This window comes from Sorex fumeus, unplaced genomic scaffold, assembly GCF_029834395.1.
Source record: "Sorex fumeus unplaced genomic scaffold, SorFum_2.1 ptg000128l, whole genome shotgun sequence".
In the NCBI taxonomy this organism is placed as follows: Eukaryota; Metazoa; Chordata; class Mammalia; order Eulipotyphla; family Soricidae; genus Sorex; species Sorex fumeus.
Window position 1 is genome coordinate 11,925,024 of NW_026606185.1, and position 22,247 is coordinate 11,947,270.

A 22,247-nucleotide genomic window follows, 5' to 3' on the forward strand; every position below is an offset into this window, starting at 1 on the left:
TCGGGCCCAGTAACATCGTGAGACTTGTTACTGTGTTTGGCATATCGAATACGTCACGGGTCACTTGCCAGGCTATACCACGTAGGTGAGATACTCTTAATAGCCTGCCAGGCTCTCCAAGAGAGACGGAGGAATCGAACTGAGGTCGGCCATGTTGACCACATGCAAGGCAAATGCCCTACCCGCTGTGGTATCACTCCAGCCCTAAGTAGACATCTTAAGGTGACCGATTTCATGACTAGCATGTAGGGGGTTATAAATTCAATCTTGGGTACCAATTGTCCCACTTTTATTTGAGCCCTGAAGAACATTGCTCCTGTGGTTCCTGAGATTCACATGTTTCCTATAAAAATAAAATCAATTAACTCACATGTGATAGAATACAACTTTATAAATTAATAAAATCCCAATTCACAAACATCTGATTTAGGACACCTGGAAGTTGGTAAAATGTACAGAAAAATAAATTAATGACATTATGAGATTTTCCTTTAGCTATATATCCTTGTGTCTAATTGGAAGGTTCATCAGTAACAGATAGACATAGCATACCTTTCGTTAGAAATCTAAAGAACTTTCTATTTAAATCAGATATCAGATTTGATGTGTTTAGCAAAACCCAAAGGATATTTTAGCATTATAATTTTATAAAAAAAAGCTTGTATAATTTTGATAATCACACTTTCAGGAATAAGTGAAAATTCAATAACCTCTCTTGATTTCTTTTCTTTTTTTTTTTTTTTTTTGCTTTTTTGGGTCATACCCGGCGATGCACAGGGGTTACTTCTTGCTCATGCACTCAGGAATTAATCTTGGCGATTCTCGGGGAACCATATGGGATGCTGGGAATTGAACCCTGGTCAGCAGTGTGTAAGGCAAACACCACTGTGCTATCGCTCAGCCCCTCTCTTGATTTCTTTCATTGATTCTCAAAGACCATGTTACTCTAATTTGTTAATAGACACTTGAAATCATCCCTTAGGTTCAGCTTCCTATATAAACAATATGAAAATTAAAAACCAACAGAAATGCCTGAAAAAAATATAATGACTTATTTGTTAAAATATGAGTTTGAACCATTTTTTCAACTTATTGTTCAATAAGTACTATCCAAGTATGCAACTTTTTTTGTATGAGAGCTAATAATATCTTCCCAACAACCCAGTACTAGAATTTCAGGAATGGAAAATTTGAGCCATTTTCTCAGCTTATTTTTAATTAAGTGCTCTCCAAATATGCAACTTTGTTTATAAGTGAGGCAATAATATCTTCCCAACAACTTAGTACTAGAATTATAGGAGTGGTAAGAACCCTAGTTTTCCTCTGAAATCGGGATAAATCTTCTTTTTCCCTTTTCTACTATGATTCTGTCCTTACAAAAGAATTTGTTTCAAGCCCCTCACCATTAAGAATAACAACCTTGACCTTGTTATCGTTTTACCCTTAACTCATGGTTGACTGGAGGTCTAATAGGCGAAAGGAAAAAAAAATATTTACAATCTCTACTCATTTCTATATTGTCTTCAAGATAATCCCAACTAGTTGATGATAATTTGAGTGTGGCTGTTAAAACCACACAGACGTATTTGTTAATTGGAGGCAATCTTCTTTGGATATGTTTAATACAGTGAATACCAGCAAGTCAACATTTAATTTCCCATGGAAAAACAAAAGAATAGTCTAGATCAAACATTCACTTGTTCAACGTACCCTGGAGAGAAAATCCTAGAACCCATTACCTGAGATTTGGAAATGATAGCCAGTAATCGGGGCATGATGGTCATCATCATGGTGCAGAGACCAAAGATGAAGTTCAAAGAGACATAAGAGATGAAAGCTACATCTGAACTGGAGAAGATTCTGGACATCAGGTACATCCATGGAAGAGTTGCATATCTGAAACAGAAGTGAAAATCATATTTATTTTGATAAATTTTTTTTGTGCATGAAGTCTGAAAAATAAGTAATACTTCATGGACTTGGTCATTTTCTTTCATTTTATTTAGTGAAGAAAAAGTTACTTAATATTCTTCAGTTTCCACCTGTGGAGCAATCTTCATGGCCTTTGTTTCTACTGTCCTTAAGCCTGCCTTATGAGCTAGAGGAGAAGGCAGCTGGGAAGAGAAGAGATCTCAAAGTCAATGATGGTTGGAGGGATCGCTCGGGATGGTAGATGTGTACTGAAAGTAGATAAAGGACCAAAATGATGGCTTCTCATTATTCATATTACAAATCATAATACCCTTGTGTAGAGAGAATGTAAGAGGGAAATTGCCTGGCACAGAGGCAGGGGGAGGGTGGGACAGGGGTGTGGGGAGGCAGGACACTGGAGATATTGGTAGACACCTCAATGGAGGGTAAGTTTTATGTTTCATGTGACATTTTATTTGGAATAAAATTGCTGATGTGGAAAAGTTCCTATAGTAAAGAAGTAATACTTGATTTCTCTGGTGAAGGGATAGGTGTTTTATCATTGTATAACTGAAACTCAAATATGAAAGCTTTGTAACTGTAGCTCATGGTGATTCAATTTTTTTAAAGAAAAAGTTATATTAAACATTTAAAAAATATAACATTAATTCATAAGAAAAGAATATCCTATGTTATTTTTCAAAAGACAAAATATATTTTGGGAGACTCCAGAGGATATCATAGTATGGGAAATGCAGTGGGCCAGGGGTAAAACCTGGGTCAAGTATGGACCATGCCAACAATGTAATCTAGAATAAGAGGGTCTCCACTATCTATCTCCAAAGCTACATACCTAATGTGCCCCTGCACTCTGATTCTCATCAGTAATTTCTTTAAAACAAAAAAGACCTATGTATTGCAGTGAAAATTAAAAGCTGTCGGAATACAAAAATAAGAAAAATGAAAACATTCTTGTCTTTTACTTTTCTTTTGAACCCAGCTTGCTATTCTCAGGGCTTACTCCTAGCACTTCTCTAAGGAAACACTTGGGCTGGGCTGAAGGGACTATACGAGATGCCTGGTATCAAATTCAGGGGGCACATCCATAGCGAACACTTACCCACTGTACTTCAAAACTTTCTTTTCAAATCACATTCCATGCTGGGTCTTGTGTCATGTATTTTTACATTTATCTCTAAAATCCTCCATTCAGCAATCTAGAAGCTAGGTGCTATGATCTCATTTTATGAAGAAAAAAAAATAGCACTGAAATCACTTGATGCGAGATCCACAGCTCAGAAGCAAATGAAGTTGATTAATCAATTGTTCCTGATTGCCCTGCAAACTGGATAGTAAGGGGCTTCACCCAGATGAAGCCTCCACAAAGCCTCCTTAGATCTAGATGGCATCAAGATCCAAGATAAGAAGAATCATGATCACGACTATCCTGTTATTCGTTGATTGCGTCAAGCAGGCCACAATAACGTCTCCTTCGTCCTAGCCCTGAGATTTTTTTTAAAAGTGCCATATTCAAGGATCTTTCAGAGTTAGGAGAATGAGACTCATCATTGTTACTGGTATTTGGCATATTGGGTACGCCATGGGGAGTTTGCCAGACTCTGCCATGTGGGCAGGTTACATTTGGTAGCCTGCCAGTTTGTCCAAAGTAGGAATGAGATAATAAGATATAGAATAGAATCAAGAAAGACCATAAATAAACCAAGCAAAACTGTAAAATAAGAAATTGGGAGTTGACCAAAACTTCATGGTGCTGGAATAAAAATATTCTGATCTTATGATCCAATGAATGGGTCAGAATCTAATACTCTCTGACAAAGCTCCTTGTATCACTGTATCACTGTCATTCTGTTGTTCATTGATTCACTTGAGTGGGCACCAGTAATGTCTCTATTCCTCCAAATCCGGAGATTTTTGCAGCCTCTTCTTACTCATCTTTTCCCAATGATTGGGAGCTCTTTCAGGGTCAAGGGAACGAGACCTGTTGTCATTACTATTTTTGGCATATCGAATACGTCACGGGGAGCTTGCCAGGCTCTGCCTGCGAATGCGGGATACTCTTGGTAGCTTGTCGGGCTCTCTGAAAGGCATATATTTATATATTTCTCGCTATGATTTGTTGTCTACTATCTGAACACCATCAAATATGGTGTGATAATTACTGAAAATGGTTTGGAAGTGTCTTATAATGTGTCACACATCCGTGAAGTGTCCAAAAGCAGCCTGGAGTGTGGTGGTGTTTGGGTAGTGGAGGTCGGCTGCCAGGCCTGAGTCCTTTGAGGTGAGGAGAGCTCTCACCTGTCCCACTTGAGGCATTCTGAGTGAAAACAGCCTGGCACAGAGCTCCTTATATATGGCAGTTAATTTTTGAGAGTGAAGCACATAAAATGAAAGGGAATAAGGATAGCTTCTTCAATAAATTATGCTGGGAAAACTGGATAAATACATGTTAGAAATTTTAGCTGGATCCATACCTTACACCTCACATAAAAATCAATTCAAGTGGATCGAAGACATATAGATATGATCATAAACTATAAGGTATATTGAAGAAAATATAGGAAAAACACTCTAAGATTTGGATCTCAAAAATATCTTCAGCGAAATGATAACACATAAAGGCAATACAATCAAAGATAAATAAATGGGACTGCATAAAATTAAAGAGCTTCTGCATGGCAAAAGAAACATGGGCTAAAATCAAAGGACAGCTAATTGAATGGGAAAAATTATTTGCGTTCAGCACATTAGATAAAGTTTTGATATAGAGGATATGTGAAGTATGTACAAAAATAAACAATTAGAAAACCCTATCAACAAATGAGTAGAGGAAATGAATCAACTTTTCTCAAAGGAAGACAGGATAATGGCCAATAGGCACACACAAAATTGTTCATCATCACTTATTATCAGAGAAATACTAAGCAAGATGACAATAAGATAGCATTTCACACCAATGATAATGGCACAAATCAGAAATTATAGGAACAATCTGTTGAGGGATATGGTAAAAAAAGAAACTCATGTATTGCTGGTGGAAATGTTGTCTGGCACAAGCCCTATGAAAGAATATGGAGAGTTCTCAATAAACTTAAAATTGAACTTCCATATAACCCAGCAATTTCACTTTTGGGTAATTTACACCCATGACACAAAAACACTCTCTCAAAAGGACACAGGAACATCATTACCATTACTTACTCAGTACAATAATAGCTAAGATGGAATCAGCCTAGGGCCCAATGTCAAACAATTGGATTTTTAAGATGTAGTTTATATTCACAATGGAATACTATGCGATTGCAGAGAACAATGAAATCATGAAACTTGCTGCAACAAGTTTGGAACTGGAAGATAGGAAATTGAGTTAAGTTAGCCAGAAGAAGAAAGACAAACACAGGTTGAACGCAATTATCTGTGTTTTACAGATTCCTGAATTAAGACATGTACTGCTGTAATAGGGGGTATCTTGATCACCCTTGACCCCAGTGTCAAAAGAGGAGAAGGACAGAAAAGGGAAGAAATCAAAGAGGGGAAAGGGAGGGAACGAGATGTAATGTATGAATAGGCATCAGGTCTTCAGTTATAATGACAATATGTGTGAGCAATAGTGTCTTATATTCAAAACACAAATTCTACAAAACTGAGAATGTGAGATATAAACTGTAACCACTAAAACTTTGTAATGAGCCTCTCAAGTGGATGGACGAGGATGGGGGTGGGGTTGCAGTGAAGAGGGAATCTGGAAACACTGATGGATGGAAGCTGACATTGGTGGTGAGATTGGTGTTGAAATATTATATGACTAAAATAAAAATATCATAACTTTGTGAAATACATCATATGGGCATGAAGACATTTTGAATGTACGTATAGGCAAGGGGGCTGGCTAGTTCAATGGATAGAGCACATGTTTTTTATTCCAGGGCTTGGCCCTGCATATAGTCCCTGATTTACTGCCAGGAATGACCCAAAAAAGAAACTAAAAACCAGAGCAACAAAAATGGCGGAGGTGAGAGCTTTGAAATAAATTTTCTTAAGCAACATTTTATGGAAACTAAAACTACAGTTAAATAATTCAATTAGAATAATTACTAAAACGGCAACTACTGGCTTCTTTATTCTTTAAGTGATACTGATATTTTAGGGAAGAATAACAAATACCCACATGCATGAAAATCTCACACATTTATAACTCTCTATTGCCATTATTTTGGGGCCATAAATTAAATGCTAGTCTCTCTCAGACAGCTATCGCTACAACTAAATGAAACAATAGTATTCAAGTATTTTTTATAACTGAAATAATGGCACTAAGATCTAAGAACACAATGTGGGAAAGTAAGATCTCATATTCTGAGTGGCTTTCTTTTTGTTTGTTTGTTTTTGTTTGGGAAGCATACCCAGTGGTGCTCAAGTTTACTCCTGACTCTGGCTTCAGGGATCACTCCTGGAAGAGTACAGGAGACCATAAGCAGTGATGAAATGATAAAAGTTGGTTCTGTTCATGAAAGTCAAGCCCCTTACCCAGTGTACATCTCTCCTGCACTTGATGGGATGCTCATTCAGTATTTTTATAATATTATAATATTTTATTCTCATTCATTTTCTAATTTCTTCACATTTTAAATTTTCAAATGACTCATTTTTCTCATTTAGTTCTCAAGTTTTTGTTGTTCTTCAATTGCATCATGATGATGTAATTAAAAATAATCAACATTGGAATGTATCACACTAATTTTTACATAACGCCATAAAAAGCAAGTGTGGTAAAATAAGATATTAATAAACATTTTATTATATTATATTATTATATGTTTTAATGCTTTTGAAGTTGAGTTTTATGCATATTATAAGCAAAGGATCTAGTTCGGTCTTTCACATGTCACTCATCAGTTTTCTCAACACCATTTTATGAAGCTTCCCTTGCTCCACTGCAAACACCTAGTTTCTCTGTTAAGATTAGCTGTCCATACACCTAAGGCTTATCTCTTGGCTATCAATTCTAGATCATGAGTCAGAAATAAACTATGTTCATTATAACTGATTTATTTTATAATTTATAGTTGGGGAAAGAAAAATCTCCCATATGTTTTCCTCATAGTGCCTTATCTACTCAAAAGTTTTTATTATTCCAAATATATTTCAACAGAATTTGGTCCTATTTTTGAAAATGTCCTAAGTATTTTGATAAGGACTCAATACTTAGAATAGGATTGTCATTTTGAAAGCTTTAGTTCTTTTACCCCATCAACAGTGGGCATGTTTCTATTTCCTTGCATCTTCTATTTATTTTGGTAGTGTTTTATAGTTTTCTTTATATAAGTATTTCAGTTATTTTGTCATCTGATTCCCATGTACTTTATTTTCAGAGACACAACTGTTAACAGAATATTAAAAAAATTCTCTTATTTTACTGTATATGAATGTTGATTTTGTTGCCAGTGATACTACTATACCTGTTTATAATTTCTAGGAATTTTTTATAGAGTTTTAAGGACTTTCTAAATAGAGGATCATGTTTTAAGCAAATAGAGATAGTTTACCTCATCTTTTCCAATTTGGGTGCCCTTAATATCCCTTTCTTGGCTAATTGCTATAGTAAGTAATTCAAATATTACAAAGAATTATAATGGTGAGAATGGGAAACCTTGTCTTATGTCTGATCTTTGACGCAAAGCTTTCAGTTTTTGTTCATTGAGTGTGATATTCATTGTAGGCTATGGTAACTTAAAAAATATTGAGGAGGTTCCATCTCTTCCCATTTTATCATGAGTCTTTGTCATGAATGGGTCTTGTCAAATGGGGTTGTCAAATACTTTTTCTGCACCTATTTGTATAGTCATGTGGTTTTGAATTTTCCTGTATTTATGTATTGCATTTTATATTTTTATTTTAGTTTTTCGTACCACTCACATTAGTGCTTAGGGTTTAATTCGGCTCTGTGATCAGAGATCATTCATGGCAGGTTCAGAGGTCATTAAGATGTTCAGAGGATATTATGCAAAGCAAACAGACTAAAAACTGTACTATATCCCTGGCCCCAAATGGCAGTGCATTATGTTGGCTGAAATCAGTATATTAAACCATCTCTTCATCTCTGGGATAAATCCTACTGGTCTTATTGTATGGTCTTTCTGACGTATTGAATTCAGTTTGCTAAACTTTTATCAGGGATCTTTCCATATATGTTTATCAGGAATATAGGTCTTTGTTTTGGGGGATATCTGTATGCTTTTGATATCATCATAATATTTTTCTAAGAGAAACTTTTGGAAGGTTTATGATTTTTCAAATTTCTGAAAGATCCTGAAAAGGACTGAAGTAGTTCCACTTTAAATGTTTGGAAGAACTTTCTAGTATATTTATCTATGCCTGGGTTTTTGTTTTATGTTTAATTAAATTATGTTCTCTAGATATCTTGACCACTAATATAACTGACATTCATATGAAAATATTTGTACTTCTATTTTTTCTTAGATAAAATAGAATGACTTATTCAACAGTTAGCATTGGTATTGAGTGATAGTTTAATGAGCTGAGCTCATGTTTTTCATAGGGAAAGCAGGGTTCAATTCCGGGCATCACTGCTAGGAACTTAATGTATATCCTATGATATTTAAAAATAAAATAAAAATAATTAGTATTGAATTTTAAGTTAGTAATAACTTCACCATTTTTTTAGCAACGGTTGCCCACATATCTAGATATAGGCATAAAATCACATACAAGACACATACATTCCTAATACCAAGTAGGTGTATACTTCCAATATAGTCCTAATACCAAGTTGATCACTACAAATAATCCTGATTGTGTGTGTAGTTTGTACCTATGTCTATGAATAGTTATGGCTTTTTTTCTTGATATTCCCCTAATAAAATAAATGGGAAATAATCCCTGTTAAACCCACCTTGATCTCAGTCTCTAATGACAAAATGACAAAAATTTGACAAAATATTTTCAAACCATTGATGTCATAGATAAACAAGTATATTAAACACAGAGTTTCATGAGAAACTCTTAGCGACTCAATTTAAGAGCTATCTAGATTACGTCTTTGAGTCCCTGATTAATATCATAATGAGAATAACAAAATTCCATTCCAACTGATACATTTTTCAAACATCCTGGGAGTCTATCAAGGCCATTTCTCTGTGGCTGTGTTATCTTGCCCCTCCCACGGATCATCATCTGCTCAGGTTTTTTTTTTTTTTTCTCAGCTTTCCTTGTTGAAGCAAAATAATTGCTTTAAAAGAGAGAAAATCATGAAACTGACAGCAGGTTCAAAGTCATCTGAGGGGATTTTCTTTTTCAGTAAACAAACGAAAATTCTGCAACAGTGTTTCTTTCACATACCCGAAGAGTGCCAGCAGGAGGGCCGTAGCTGCCAAGTTTTCACGGAAAGTAAAAGCTGTTAACTGGAACGCGACGATAACTGCGACACACAGGCAGACAGAAGCTAAGTAGAAAAGCTGAGAAAGGAAAAAAAATAGGAAAGCCACACGTCAGATGGGGCTCGCATTTCAGCTTCCGCTTAGATTTTATATTTTAAACATCACATATTTTCTATTAGTAGAATTAGTCCTGGAGAATCCAGTTGTTTCAGGATAAATAATGTTCCTTCTAAGTCCATTTGTTGAACCTCTGGGACCAAACATGTGTCTGTATTTTAAAGATAAGGCCTTTAGTGAGGTCACTGTATTAAACTAAGTCCTAATCTAACATTACTAGCATTCATATAGTAAGGGGACATGATAATAATAATCAAAGGTGACCATGTGTCCTACAGAAAGAAGGTAGACAACACAATAAAAGAGAACCAATCCCTGCTAACACCCCACCTTGACCTCAGTCTCTATTCTTCAGAACTCTGTGCAAATATATTTTTAACATTCAAGTCACCAGTGTATGATAGTTTTCTGTGTTTAGTCTCAACACACAAATACAGTCACCCATACACATATTTGGAATCCAAATATTTCCCAGGTAATATTGTTTCTCTCCTATTATAGAATCTAGGGGGCAGACTCTAAGGCATTCTTCCCTATAAACCTAGACTGATATTGACATGACGCCTATCACATTAGTAGTTCTCACATCCTAAATCCTTCTTTCTTCAGAGTTCTCTCAGTTTCCACAAGACTAGCTTCTTATTCTTCAGATCTCAGATTAAATGCTACTTTCTCAGAATCCTTCTTTGACCTCCACATTTAAAGGTACCATTTGCCCCACTCCCCTTTTATTCTCTCACTAAATCTAGTCATAAGGCAATTGCAGATTTTGTATTACTGAATGTTTATACTTGTTCTGAATTCGTCCTATTAGTGGTTAAAAATGTGCAACTGGTGGATGGATGGGTGTTGGATCATTGTATGATCCATGAAAGCTTTGTAACTACATTTCATGGTAATTCAATTAAAAAAAAAGAAGAAGAAGAATACAAGCTCTAAGGAGGAGAGAACTCTGTTATGGCTTTATTCTTAACACCTTAGACATGAGGACCCTGTGCAGAAACATATAATTACCCTTTTAACCAGCAATTGAAAAAATTAACAGGGAAGAGTTGGAGGAAGGTTTAAAATGAGTCTACCTGGAACACCATCCCCCCTTCCTTTAAACCTAAGACAAATGCCAGAGTAAAGAGGAATCTAGAACATAATACCCCCTTCCTTTAAGCCCTAGGCAAACATCAGAGTAAACAGGCATCATATAGAGTAGGAGCAATAAGGAAAAATTACTGCAGAAAATAGGAAATTTCTAGGAATTTAGAGTCTTTAGATATCCCTGATGACTTGGAACCCTGATACTTCCTTGAAAGTTCTCATTCTATCTTGAAGTATCTTTCTTTTTGCCTCAAACGTGATTGCCACTCAATTCCTCTTTTGCAAACCAGCACCCAAAAGGAGAGAGAGAACAAAAGGGAATGCCCTGCCACAGAGGCAGGGTGGGATGGGGGGATGGGGGGTCGGAGGGATACTAGGATTAGTGGTGGTGGAGAATGGGCACTGGTGGAGGGATGGGTACTCCATCACTGTATAACTGAAACCCAAGCACAAAAATTTGTAAGTCTAAAGCTGTACCTCATGGTGTTTCACTAATAAAAATTTTTAAAAATTGACCATTTTTTACTGTGAAATGGCAGACATAGCAGAACAGAGTGCTCAGCAGTAGTCTGTGACCCCAGGGGCAAAATTGAACAACCACCACCAACTTCAGCAACTCTTCTTTCCACCAAGATCCCTGGATTGAAACTGGAAGATTGTATGTCTATTAAGTTTGTAGATCATTGTGGCTATTAAAAAATTAAAAAGTCAAAACAGACTCATTGGTAACCTTCATTGCAATAATGACTACAATACCTGGATTTATGGTATTCATTGAGTCGAGAGCCATTTACTCTTTCTAGTATGAGTGTAATGAGTAAGGAATCAAAGATCAGCTTTTCTTAGTCATAGATAAGATAATCAAATTATCTTGGATGTTAGTAAAATTCACACTAGTGTCTCAACCAAACTGACTTAATAAAATTGTGAGCCAATAACTTTGAGAACATTTCCTTTAAGTGTCACCAGGGAGAATTGGGAGAAATCCTGATTAGAATTAATTATTTCCTAAAAGTTTTGATGTTTTAAGTATGCCACACAAAATAATTTAAAAATCTGGATTACATGTTCAAAAGGAAATTAATCCAAGTAGGATCAAGGTGGTAATTAATACACCAAACTACAGTTTGTAAATTTGTGAGCAGAGAACTGGGTAAAGGTCAGTGTTCAGTAAATATCAATTTCTTCACAAAAAGACCACATGGTATAAAAGCACATGGAATATCTTCCCCCAACCTACCATGTCATATAGGAAATTAGTAAACCAATATGTCCTGTAGCCCAGGCCACTTATGTGCTGCAATCTTTTGGCTCCTGTCACCCGGTCCCTCACCACAGAGCTACCAATTGATGCAGATAGGATAGAAAATCCCAGAACGATGCAGAGGGCCACACCACACTGCCGGATACTCTCCAGGCTGTAGGCAAAAACAAAAAATCTTGTGAGAAAGCAGTCAAATAACATGAGACTTATTTATGTTGTCAACAATCTATGATGAGGACAATAGTAATAAAAAATATAAAGAACTTTTTAGCAAGACATTGATTAAGAACTGAATTCTAAATACTCTCAACAAGCTCTTGAGACATAGGTTATTGTTTCTAGTTTATTGAAGACACAACTGAGGGGTGAAAAGTAAAGGAAAATTTTAGAGTTTGCTATCTCAATGTGTACCCTTGACTTTCAGTTAAAACAAAAGACACCCAGGATGGGGTCTTTTGTCTATTATGGAATTACCTAGTTAGGGTGTTAGGAGGTGGGTATTAACTACAGATCTAACACATCATTAACCCATGTATCAATATATTTGTAAAATTTTCAGAGAAATATTGGAACTCATGCATGTGTTTTGATGATATGTGCTGTAAAAATTCTTGATCTTTTTTATATGCAACAATTGCCAATGTCCTCATTCAACCAGCCTCCCTTTTGTGAAAGAGAGAATACAAAGGCTATGCAAATGATGCATTAATTCATTAAAAACTGTCAACCATTTTCTTCCTATATTTTTCCATCACATCTGGTTTTGTAGACTTCAAAAGACTCCCACAAATCCACACACAAAATACTGGATAAGTATTAAAGACAGAATCCAGAAAATTGGTACAAAATATGGGAACTTTCTATCATTTTAAGTATTTCAGGTTAGAGCTTTTATTAATCATAGTGATGCTCTGATCCTAACTTTAGTAGGTAAATAGAAAATACATAGGTAATGTTCTGTTACTTACTATCAACTTTTACCTAAATATTTGCCAGCTAAATGTTGATAGAGAAGGAGTATGAGGAAATGGATAATGCAGAGAAGGCATTTGATAATGCAGGCAGGGCATTTTACCTTTTCTTTGCCCATATCAGGATATTCCCAGGGGTTACTCCTTGCTTTGCACTCAGAAATTATTCCTGGTGATGCTCAGAAGACCATCTGAGATGCCAGGGATCTAAACCATATCTGCTGCATGCAAGGCAAACATTCTATCCACTGTACAATTTCTCCAGTCCCAAACCATTTTAACTTTTATAAAATGATCTCAACTGGCATTTTTTTTGCCTAGAAATTTTGTGTCATTATATTAATAAGGGAACATGAAACAACCAACAAAACAGCTCCAAAAGTAGATTTAAACCAATGATTTGGTTCTATCTAGGCAAGGCTTGCTTTAATTTGTGGAAAATAACCATTTTTGAATTTTTAAATTGTACACTGGCTTTATGAACAACCATGATTCTAGCTAGATCATGAAATGTTTGCATAATACATTTCCAATAAGGTATTACTATGAATACTGATAATTTTTAAGCTGAAAAATATCTGGAAAATCTGAAGTTCAGTGGGTTTCTGGAAAACCATTGCCACAAAAAAAATACCTGTTTACAAATGCAGTTGTAAGGCTCATCCATTTTTAATCACTATATTTATCAATATATTTATTAATTACATGAATCAATTATATAATTGATTTATATTATTAATCACTGTATTTGCTCTTTTAAAAATCAACTGAAACTTTGTTAAGAAATTCACAAGCCATGAGCTGGAGAGATAGTACAGCAGGTAGGGCAGGTGCCTTGCACATGACTGACCTGGGTTTGATTGCTGACATCTCACATAGTTTCCGAAAGAGTAATCCTAAATGTAAAGCCAGGAGTATCCCTTGAGCATGGCCTGGCATGGCCCAACAAACAAACAAAGAAACAAAAAACGTATGATCTTTTGGAGTGATAACATCATTCAACACAAATTGTAAAAGAACTCAAATTATCCACAAATTATCTCAAAGATTTTCTTCCAAAATTGAAGTCATCCACCTGTCCCTTGTTTTCCCTCAACTTACATCTTGTCCTCATTCAGCAGTGCACCTCCATATGGGTGGCTATAGAGTGTTATTCCTGTGAAAAAAACAAATTGAAATAAGAGCTCACAAATTTTCTACATAAATGGCAACAGGAAGTTTGACTCTAAAACTCATGGAGTTTGCCCATGGGTTGTCTCACTTTCACTTTTCCAGAGCCAGGTCCATTAACAAGCTAATCAAAATAGCTAATTATTTTTATTAACTTGGCCAGTTTGTACTATGATTTTTGTTCCTGCTACTGTTTGAAAATTATAACCATCACATATTACATATGATATGAAATGACCAAGCTAATATGTTACAAATCCAATTGTCACATCCTGATAATTATACAAATGGCCTGAGTAATATTTACAATTTACAGTTACTAAGCATCTTTAAAATTTTAAATATGCAAAAAGGGTTATTTTACACAAATTAGATTAACCCATCCTAGATAGAAACCAAGTCATTAATTTAAATCTACCTTTGGAGTTATTTGTTTGTTGTTTCATGTTCCCTTATTAATATAATGATATCAAACAATATGAAAACATTACCAACAATTTATCAAAAAGCTGCTTTAGGTCAGAGACTATTTATAATGTCACACTGTGTGTGACAAATTTATATACAGACTTTTTATAATGTCACACTGTGTGTAATAAATTTCCCCAGCAAATTCGATTCAACATTGTTTCAAGAGCTCTATAAATTCAGGCAAAGCAAATGTGGTTTTTGTTGTTATTGTTTTGGAGCCATACATAGTAATGCTCAGGGGTTACTCCTGGATCTAAAGTCAGGAATTACTCTTGGCAATGTTCAGGGACCACATGGGATGCGGGAGATTGAACCTGGGATGGCCATGTGTGAGGCAAGCGCCCTACCCACTGTATAATCACTTAACTTCAAATGTGTTTTACTTTTTTTATTTTTTTATTAGTGAAACACCATGAGGTACAGTTGTAGACCTACATATTTTTGTGCTTGGGTTTCAGTTATACAATGATCAAATACCCATCCCTCCACCAGTGCCCATTCCTCACCTCCAATGCTCCAGAAATCCCTCCCCCCCAACCCCCTCATTCCACCACACCCCTGTGACAGGGCATCCCCTTTTATTCTCTCTCTTCTTTTGGGTGCTGTGGTTTGCAAAAGAGGCATTGAGTGACAATCAAGTTTGGTGTATAGTCTACTTTCAGCATGCATCTCTCATCCTGGGAGGATCTTCACAACACCCTTTATTTGGTACTCCCTTTTCTATCTGAGCTGCCTTCTTCCCCAGCATGTGCGGCTGGACTCCAAGCCATGGAGTGAACCTCCTGGTACTATCTTGGCTATTCTTGGGTGTTAGTCTCCCAATTTGTTGCTTTATATTCCCCAAATGAATGCAATCTTTCTATGTCTGTCCCTCTCTTTCTGACTCATTTCGCTTAACATGATACTTTCCATGTAGTACCATTTGTATGTAAATTTCATGACTTCATCTTTTCTAACAGCTGCATAATACTCCATTGTGTAGATGTACAAAAGTTTCTTTAACCAGTCATCTGTTCTTGGGCACTGGGTTTTTCCAGATTTTGGCTATTGTGAAGAATGAAGCAATGAACATAGAAGTTCAGATTTTGTTTCGACTGTACTTTTTTGCCTCTCCGGGATATATTCCAGGAGTGGTATTGCTGAGTCAAATGGGAGCTCAATTTTTAATTTTTTGAGAATCGTCCATACTGTTTTCCAAAAGGGATGAACCAGTTGGCATTCCCACCATCAGTTAAGGAGGGTCCCTTTCTTGCCACATCCACGCCAACACCGGTTGCTTTTGTTCTTTAGGATGTGGGCCCGTCTCTGTGGTGTGAGATGATATCATATTGTTGTTTTGATCTGCATCTCCCTGATGATTAGTGATGTAGAGCATTTTCTCATGTGACTTTTATCCATTTGGATTTCTTCTTTGGGAAAGTTTCTGTTCATTTTATCACCCGATGTTTTGATGAGGTAAGATTTTTTTTCTTGTAGAGTTCAACCAGCGCTTTGTATATCCTTGATATCAACCTTTATCAGATGGGTATTGGGTAAATATCATTTCCCATTCTGTAGATTGTCTTTGTATTCTGGTTATTATATCTTTTGAGGTGCAGAAGCTTCCTAATTTAAGATAGTCCCATCTTCTTATCTCTGTTTCCACTTTGTTGGTCAGTGGAGTGCCGTCTTTGAAGATATCATTAGCCTCAATATCGTGGAGGGTTTTGCCGACTTTGACTTCAATGTATCTTATGGATTTTGTCCTGAAGTTGAGATCTTTAATCCATTTTGATCTGTCTTTTGTGCATGGTGTTAGGTCAAGGTCTAAGCCCATTTTTTTTGCATGTGGTTGTCCGGTTATGTGAGCATCATTTGTGGAAGAGGCTTTCCTTGTTCCACTTCATGTTTCTTGCTCCCTTATAAAAGATTAGATGTTCATACAACCAAATGTGTTTTTATTATCACCGACTGTGAAACTACTTGATTTTCTCCTTTAGGTGAGGTTGTTTAAAATATCTGGAGCTACTGTGTGACCTGGTTTATAGGCCATCACAAGAGACACACTCTCCCTAGCCCCACTTATTTGACACTCTTACATTTTTTCTTTTTGGTTCACTTAATTTATATCATCTCTACTTCTTCATAATCTTGTACTGGAAAATTGAATTTTCAAAGAAATGCCACAAAGCTTAGTAAATACATATAAATTTAAAAGTTTGGAACTATAAAAACTACTGTATTCCACAATCCCTCATGTTATGCCACATCCTTCTTTGGCACCTCTTTCCCCACCTTTATCTACACAAGCCTTTCTGTTCATCTACAATTTAGAAACGCAAAGGTAAGTACTTTCATAGCAAAAGAACAGAAAGCGCTATTGGTGCAGGTTTTCTGTACATATTTTTAGAATAAATTATTTATTTATGAATTAATATTATCCTGCATTATTCTATTGGAGTTTGCCATCATTTATGATAAATGCCTATAATGTGATTTCCTAAACTTAGACAACACTTACATAGTCCTGAGGAACTAAGCTTAACTCTAGTGTCTGTCATGATCCACAACACCATCTACTATCCTTTTTATCTTTACTAAAAACTAACCTCATTCTTGATTTATTTCCCCAAGTTTCACTATGTTTCAACTATAACTATTGTAGCTAAGTTGCAACATTTCAGGTGATAAACTGTTCACTATTGGAGCACTGTAGCACTGTAGTCCTGTTGTTCATTGATTTGGTTGAGTGGGCATCAGTAAAATCTCCATTGTGAGACTTGTTGTTACTGTTTTTGGCATATTGGATATGCCACAGAGAGCTTGCCAGGCTCTGCTGTGCGGCTGGGATACCCTCGGTAGCTTGCCGGAATCTCCAAAAAGAACAGCAGAATCGAACTTGGGTCAGCCCTGTGCAAGGCAAATGCCCTACCCTCTTTACTATTGCTCCAGCCACACTATTGGAAACTCCCAAATAAATCTCAAAAGAAATGAATAAGTTGCATAGATTCTTCCAGACCCTGCACAAGGCCGTTATCTGTGGCAACCCAGAGTGGGAAAAATTAGCCCCATGCACTCGCCAACAGAGCCCTAGCAGCCAAAAACCTCCACACTCCACAATCACCTTCATACACCGGGCCAGATTCCTCTGCTCAGATGATTCTCATTCAGAAATAAATTTGTTGAAAAACTCTGGTATGCAGGTTTTGTGACTGAAATCTTCAGTCTTTCACAGAGTTGGGGATAAGCTCCCCATACTTTCAGAAGGCCCAGCAGTCACAATGCCCCAAAGCTGCACCCAGTTAAAAACTTAACTCTAGCTGTATCACCCTGTTAAAAAATTTGAACTTCCCGCATTGTGCAGCCACATTCAACATCTCAAACTCTACAAACTGATAATCCAGGAGTAGCACACCAGATTGGATGTGATGTCATATAGAAGACAACCAAACTCAATGAAAAATATAAATACAGAAAGCTTAACCTATAACAACATTTTAGTAATCTTTTATTAAGATTAAGATTTTACAAGAGCTTAATGACTACATGGTGAGATATAACAATTTTCACTAAATTTCTTCTAAGGAAACATTTTTTGATCATTCTTTTAGCAAATTATTTATGACAAGCAATATAAAGTAAATTATTGAGGGCCTTTATGTAGGCAGCCTTAAGGAATGGTTAGGAAAATTGGAAATGATGGTGGTGAGAAGGTATAATGTTGGTTTAATTGGTGTTGGAATATTTAATGTCTGTAACAAATCATAATGAACAACTCTGTAAACCGCACTGTAAGGGGAAAATAAACTTTAAAAGACCTATATACTATCAACCAACATTATCAATGGATTCTATTGAAGCTAATGGGCTTTAGGAGTTCACTATAAAAGTAAGTAATCCTGCCAAAGTTGTCCCACCAGGAGCTGTTGAAGGTATGTATCAACACATAGATACAATACATGTGAGAGTCATACTACTTTATGGATATAGAAAAACATTGGAATTAATTAACTCAAGAAAACAAACAAGCCCCAGGTAGGAGCCATAGTACAGTGGGTATGATGTTTGTCTTCCACGTGGCTGTCCTGGGTTAGATCCCTGGCATCCCATATGGCCCTCTGAGCATCACCAGCAGTAATTCCTAAAATATAGAGTCAGTAGTAACTCCTAAGCAAGGTGCAGGTGACTCAAAAATCTCTCCTACACACACAAAAAAAGAAAATAAACATGTTCCAAGGGCAAGAGGCAGCATGAAAACATCATTCCCCACCCCCCTCCCTTAAAGTGGTAGTTCATTAGACAGGGTAAATTCCAAACATATGAATGATTAAAGTCTGTAGGCTCGAAAGATGATGTGGATACTAACAATTATAAGGAAATTTAGGCAGGGTAAGAATAGATTTTGAGATAAGAGAAGGAACACATGGAGGGTGCGGGATCCCGGAGGAAAAAAAAAAAAGAAAAAACAGGTTCCAAAAAGAGCCGAGATCACCCGCAAGTTCCAGATGGAGTAGGTGCCGTATCCCGCCTCCCCCAGATGGAACCTCGGTGACCAGAAGCCTCTACAAGCACAGCTCGAGTATGCGGGAACTAGGACTTTTCCTCAAAACCGCGCGGCCGCTTACACAGCCGCGCGACATCTCTCTATATACAAAGTGATCAATGAGAAGTAAACCACCCAATCTTTCTCCCTGAAAGTCAGAGTTAAGTTTGGAGCACGGCCACAGCCCCAGAAACACAAGGACTTAATGCAGAACCCAGCAGCTTAGAGCAGAAAAGTGAAAGGACTATGCGTTAATCCAGGCCATCAAGTCTGCCGGAGGGGAAAGGGTGTTGCCCCATTCGCCCTCTCTTCTCTGGAAAGAAGGATGGTGGCCGCATGGGAGCCTTGTGGACAGCAGGTATGAGCCGGGGGTGTGGGGGCGACTAAAACCTCATGGGAAGGGGGGCGTTCTGGTCCGTCCTTCACGCCCTACCGAGGTCACCAGTTGCCCCCCACGAGCGGCTCTCCAGCACGGCCACAGCCCCAGAAGCACAAGGGCTTAATGCAGAACCCAGCAGCTTGGAGCAGAAAAGTGAAAGGACTATGCGTTAATCCAGGCAATCATTTCTGCCCAGAGGGGAAAGGGTGTTGCTCCCTTCCGCCCTCCTCCCTCTGGAAAGAAAGATGGCGGCCACATGGGAGCCTTGTGGACAGTAGGTATGAGCCGGGGCTGTGGGGGCGACTAAAACCTCATGGGAAGGGGGGCGTTCCGGTCCGTCCTTCACGCCCTACCGAGGTCACCAGTCACCCCCCACGAGCGGCTCTCCAGCACAGCCACGGCCCCAGAAGCACAAGGACTTAATGCAGAACCCAGCAGCTTGGAGCAGAAAAGTGAACGGACTATGCGTTGATCCAGCCCATCAAGTCTGCCGGAGGGGAAAGGGTGTTGCCCCATTCGCCCTCTCCTCTCTGGAAAGAAAGATGGCGGCCACATGGGAGCCTTGTGGACAGCAGGTATGAGCCGGGGGAGTGGGGGCGACTAAAACCTCATGGGAAGGGGGGCGTTCTGGTCCGTCCTTCACGCCCTACCGAGGTCACCAGTCACCCCCCACGAGCGGCTCTCCAGCACAGCCACGGCCCCAGAAGCACAAGGACTTAATGCAGAACCCAGCAGCTTGGAGCAGAAAAGTGAACGGACTATGCGTTGATCCAGCCCATCAAGTCTGCCGGAGGGGAAAGGGTGTTGCCCCATTCGCCCTCTCCTCTCTGGAAAGAAAGATGGCGGCCACATGGGAGCCTTGTGGACAGCAGGTATGAGCCGGGGGAGTGGGGGCGACTAAAACCTCATGGGTCGGGGGGCGTTCCGGTCCATCCTTCACGCCCTACCGAGGTCACAAGTCGCCCCCCACGAGCGGCTCTCCAGCATGGCCATGGCCCCAGAAGCACAAGGACTTAATGCAGAACCCAGCAGCTTGGAGCAGAAAAGTGAACGGACTATGCGTTGATCCAGCCCATCAAGTCTGCCGGAGGGGAAAGGGTGTTGCCCCATTCGCCCTCTCCTCTCTGGAAAGAAAGATGGCGGCCACATGGGAGCCTTGTGGACAGCAGGTATGAGCCGGGAGTGTGGGGGCGACTAAAACCTCATGGGAAGGGGGGCGTTTTGCTCCGCCCTTCACGCCCTACCGAGGCCACCGGTTGCCCCCCGCGAGCGGCTCTCCAGCACGGCCACGACTCCAGAACACAGAAACCAATTTCTTAACTATCTGACTTTCAGTAGAAATACTTCCAGGGTCAATAGGTAAAATAGTAGAAATCCAAAACCAACATTTAATTCTTGAACCCAGCTGTAGAAAGCAAATCACTTCACAATGCTTTTTCAGCATGTCTGATTTGGGGGGGGGGTAAACTCTAAATAATAGTGGTGAATCTTTTATTGAAACAATGAATCTAATCAAAGCAGATAGAGTGTTAACTAGAATTCATCTGCCTCACAAGGACGGGGAGGGGTGGGGGGTGGGGTTTTATTGGGGTTCTTCATGGTAAAAAATAAGTATTGGTAAAGGGAAATGTGTTTGATATTTGCATGACTGAGACATAAACCTGAAAGCTTTGTAACCTTTCCCACAGTGATTCAATAAATAAAAAAAATAAAAAAAATTAAAAAAAAAGAATAGATTTTGATTTTGATTTAACTTTTGACCATCCAATATAGGCATTTGTGAGCAAGAAAAAAATTGTGGAGGACAGAGGGATGGAAACCAAGATCAATTTTCCAGTCAGTTATTTTGTAAGCATACTTTAGTAATGAAGAATCAGCAAAAATCTGGAAATAAATTGAAGCTTAAAGAAATTTTACAATTGATTAACTCATCAATGTGCCAGTAGGTGATATGTTCAAATTTCAAAAGAAGGAGGCAAAAATATGTGTCCACCCCACTTATCTCTCGTGTTATATAGATATATATATATAGAGAGAGAGAGAGTATATTGGTATAACTATATATATAGAGAGAGATAATGTATTTATGTGTTAGTGTTTTCTTCAGTAATCAGTGAAACTCTAGTAAAGTGTTAAACATCATAAAGTCTAAGAAAGCTTGAAAAACAGTCAGAAATGAGAATTTCCTGGGATCTTGAGCCTATAAATAAATAAGTCTCATTGATACCTTTGAACTTGAATTTGTTGGTACTCCAGAGACTTTTCCACAGACCACCAAGGTAGGGTAAATCAAAGTACCCTCAATAGCTGAATTTCTCTCATACCTAGAAAAAATGTAGGTAGAGTCCCATTCTTTGCTCTTCTTATGTCTTTATTTTTACTTGGTTCTCTAAGTTCTCTAAATTCTCTCTTGATTATTATGTACTTTTCCCTTGCATCTTCTCCCATATGCCCTATAAGTGATGGTCAAAATTTAAATCAAAATCGAATCTATCACTACCCTGTCTCAACTTCCTCATCAGTGTTAGTATACCCATCACCTTTCTAGTCAACAGATGCAAAATTACAAGCACCTTTATCTACCACTCTTCTGCACCTCACATAGCCAAAAATTTTCAAACTTCTGTTACATCCATTTCAACCTCCATTCCATCTCATTTCTCTGAATTATTCTAATTTATACTACCTTTTATATGTTTTCTCTTCCTCATGGCATCTTCTCTTCCTCAACAAGCTCATTTGCCTCCCTATTTACTTGCAGCGCTGTCCATTATAGCCCAAAGCGGGAAACAACCCTTTTCCAAAAATAGATAAGCAGATTAAAAAACCATAGTACATGCACACGATGTAATATCATTTGGCCATAAGCAAAGATAAATAATGCAACTTGATGTTACGTAGATGGATCTGGGGAATATCATGCTCAGTGAATTAA

The 22,247-nt window shown here is 37.8% G+C and overlaps 1 protein-coding gene across 1 annotated transcript in view; it reads right to left on the reverse strand.

Moving 5' to 3' along the window:
• Window positions 1-22,247, reverse strand: part of ABCA13 (ATP binding cassette subfamily A member 13) — a 461,928-nt gene that overhangs the window by 72,193 nt on the left and 367,488 nt on the right. The window contains exons 48-51 of the mRNA XM_056138421.1: window positions 13,872-13,926; window positions 11,776-11,953; window positions 9,289-9,404; window positions 1,740-1,896 (exon numbers count right to left, since the gene is read on the reverse strand). Of these exons, the coding sequence (XP_055994396.1) occupies window positions 1,740-1,896; window positions 9,289-9,404; window positions 11,776-11,953; window positions 13,872-13,926 (506 nt within the window). The remainder of the gene's footprint in view (window positions 1-1,739; window positions 1,897-9,288; window positions 9,405-11,775; window positions 11,954-13,871; window positions 13,927-22,247) is intronic.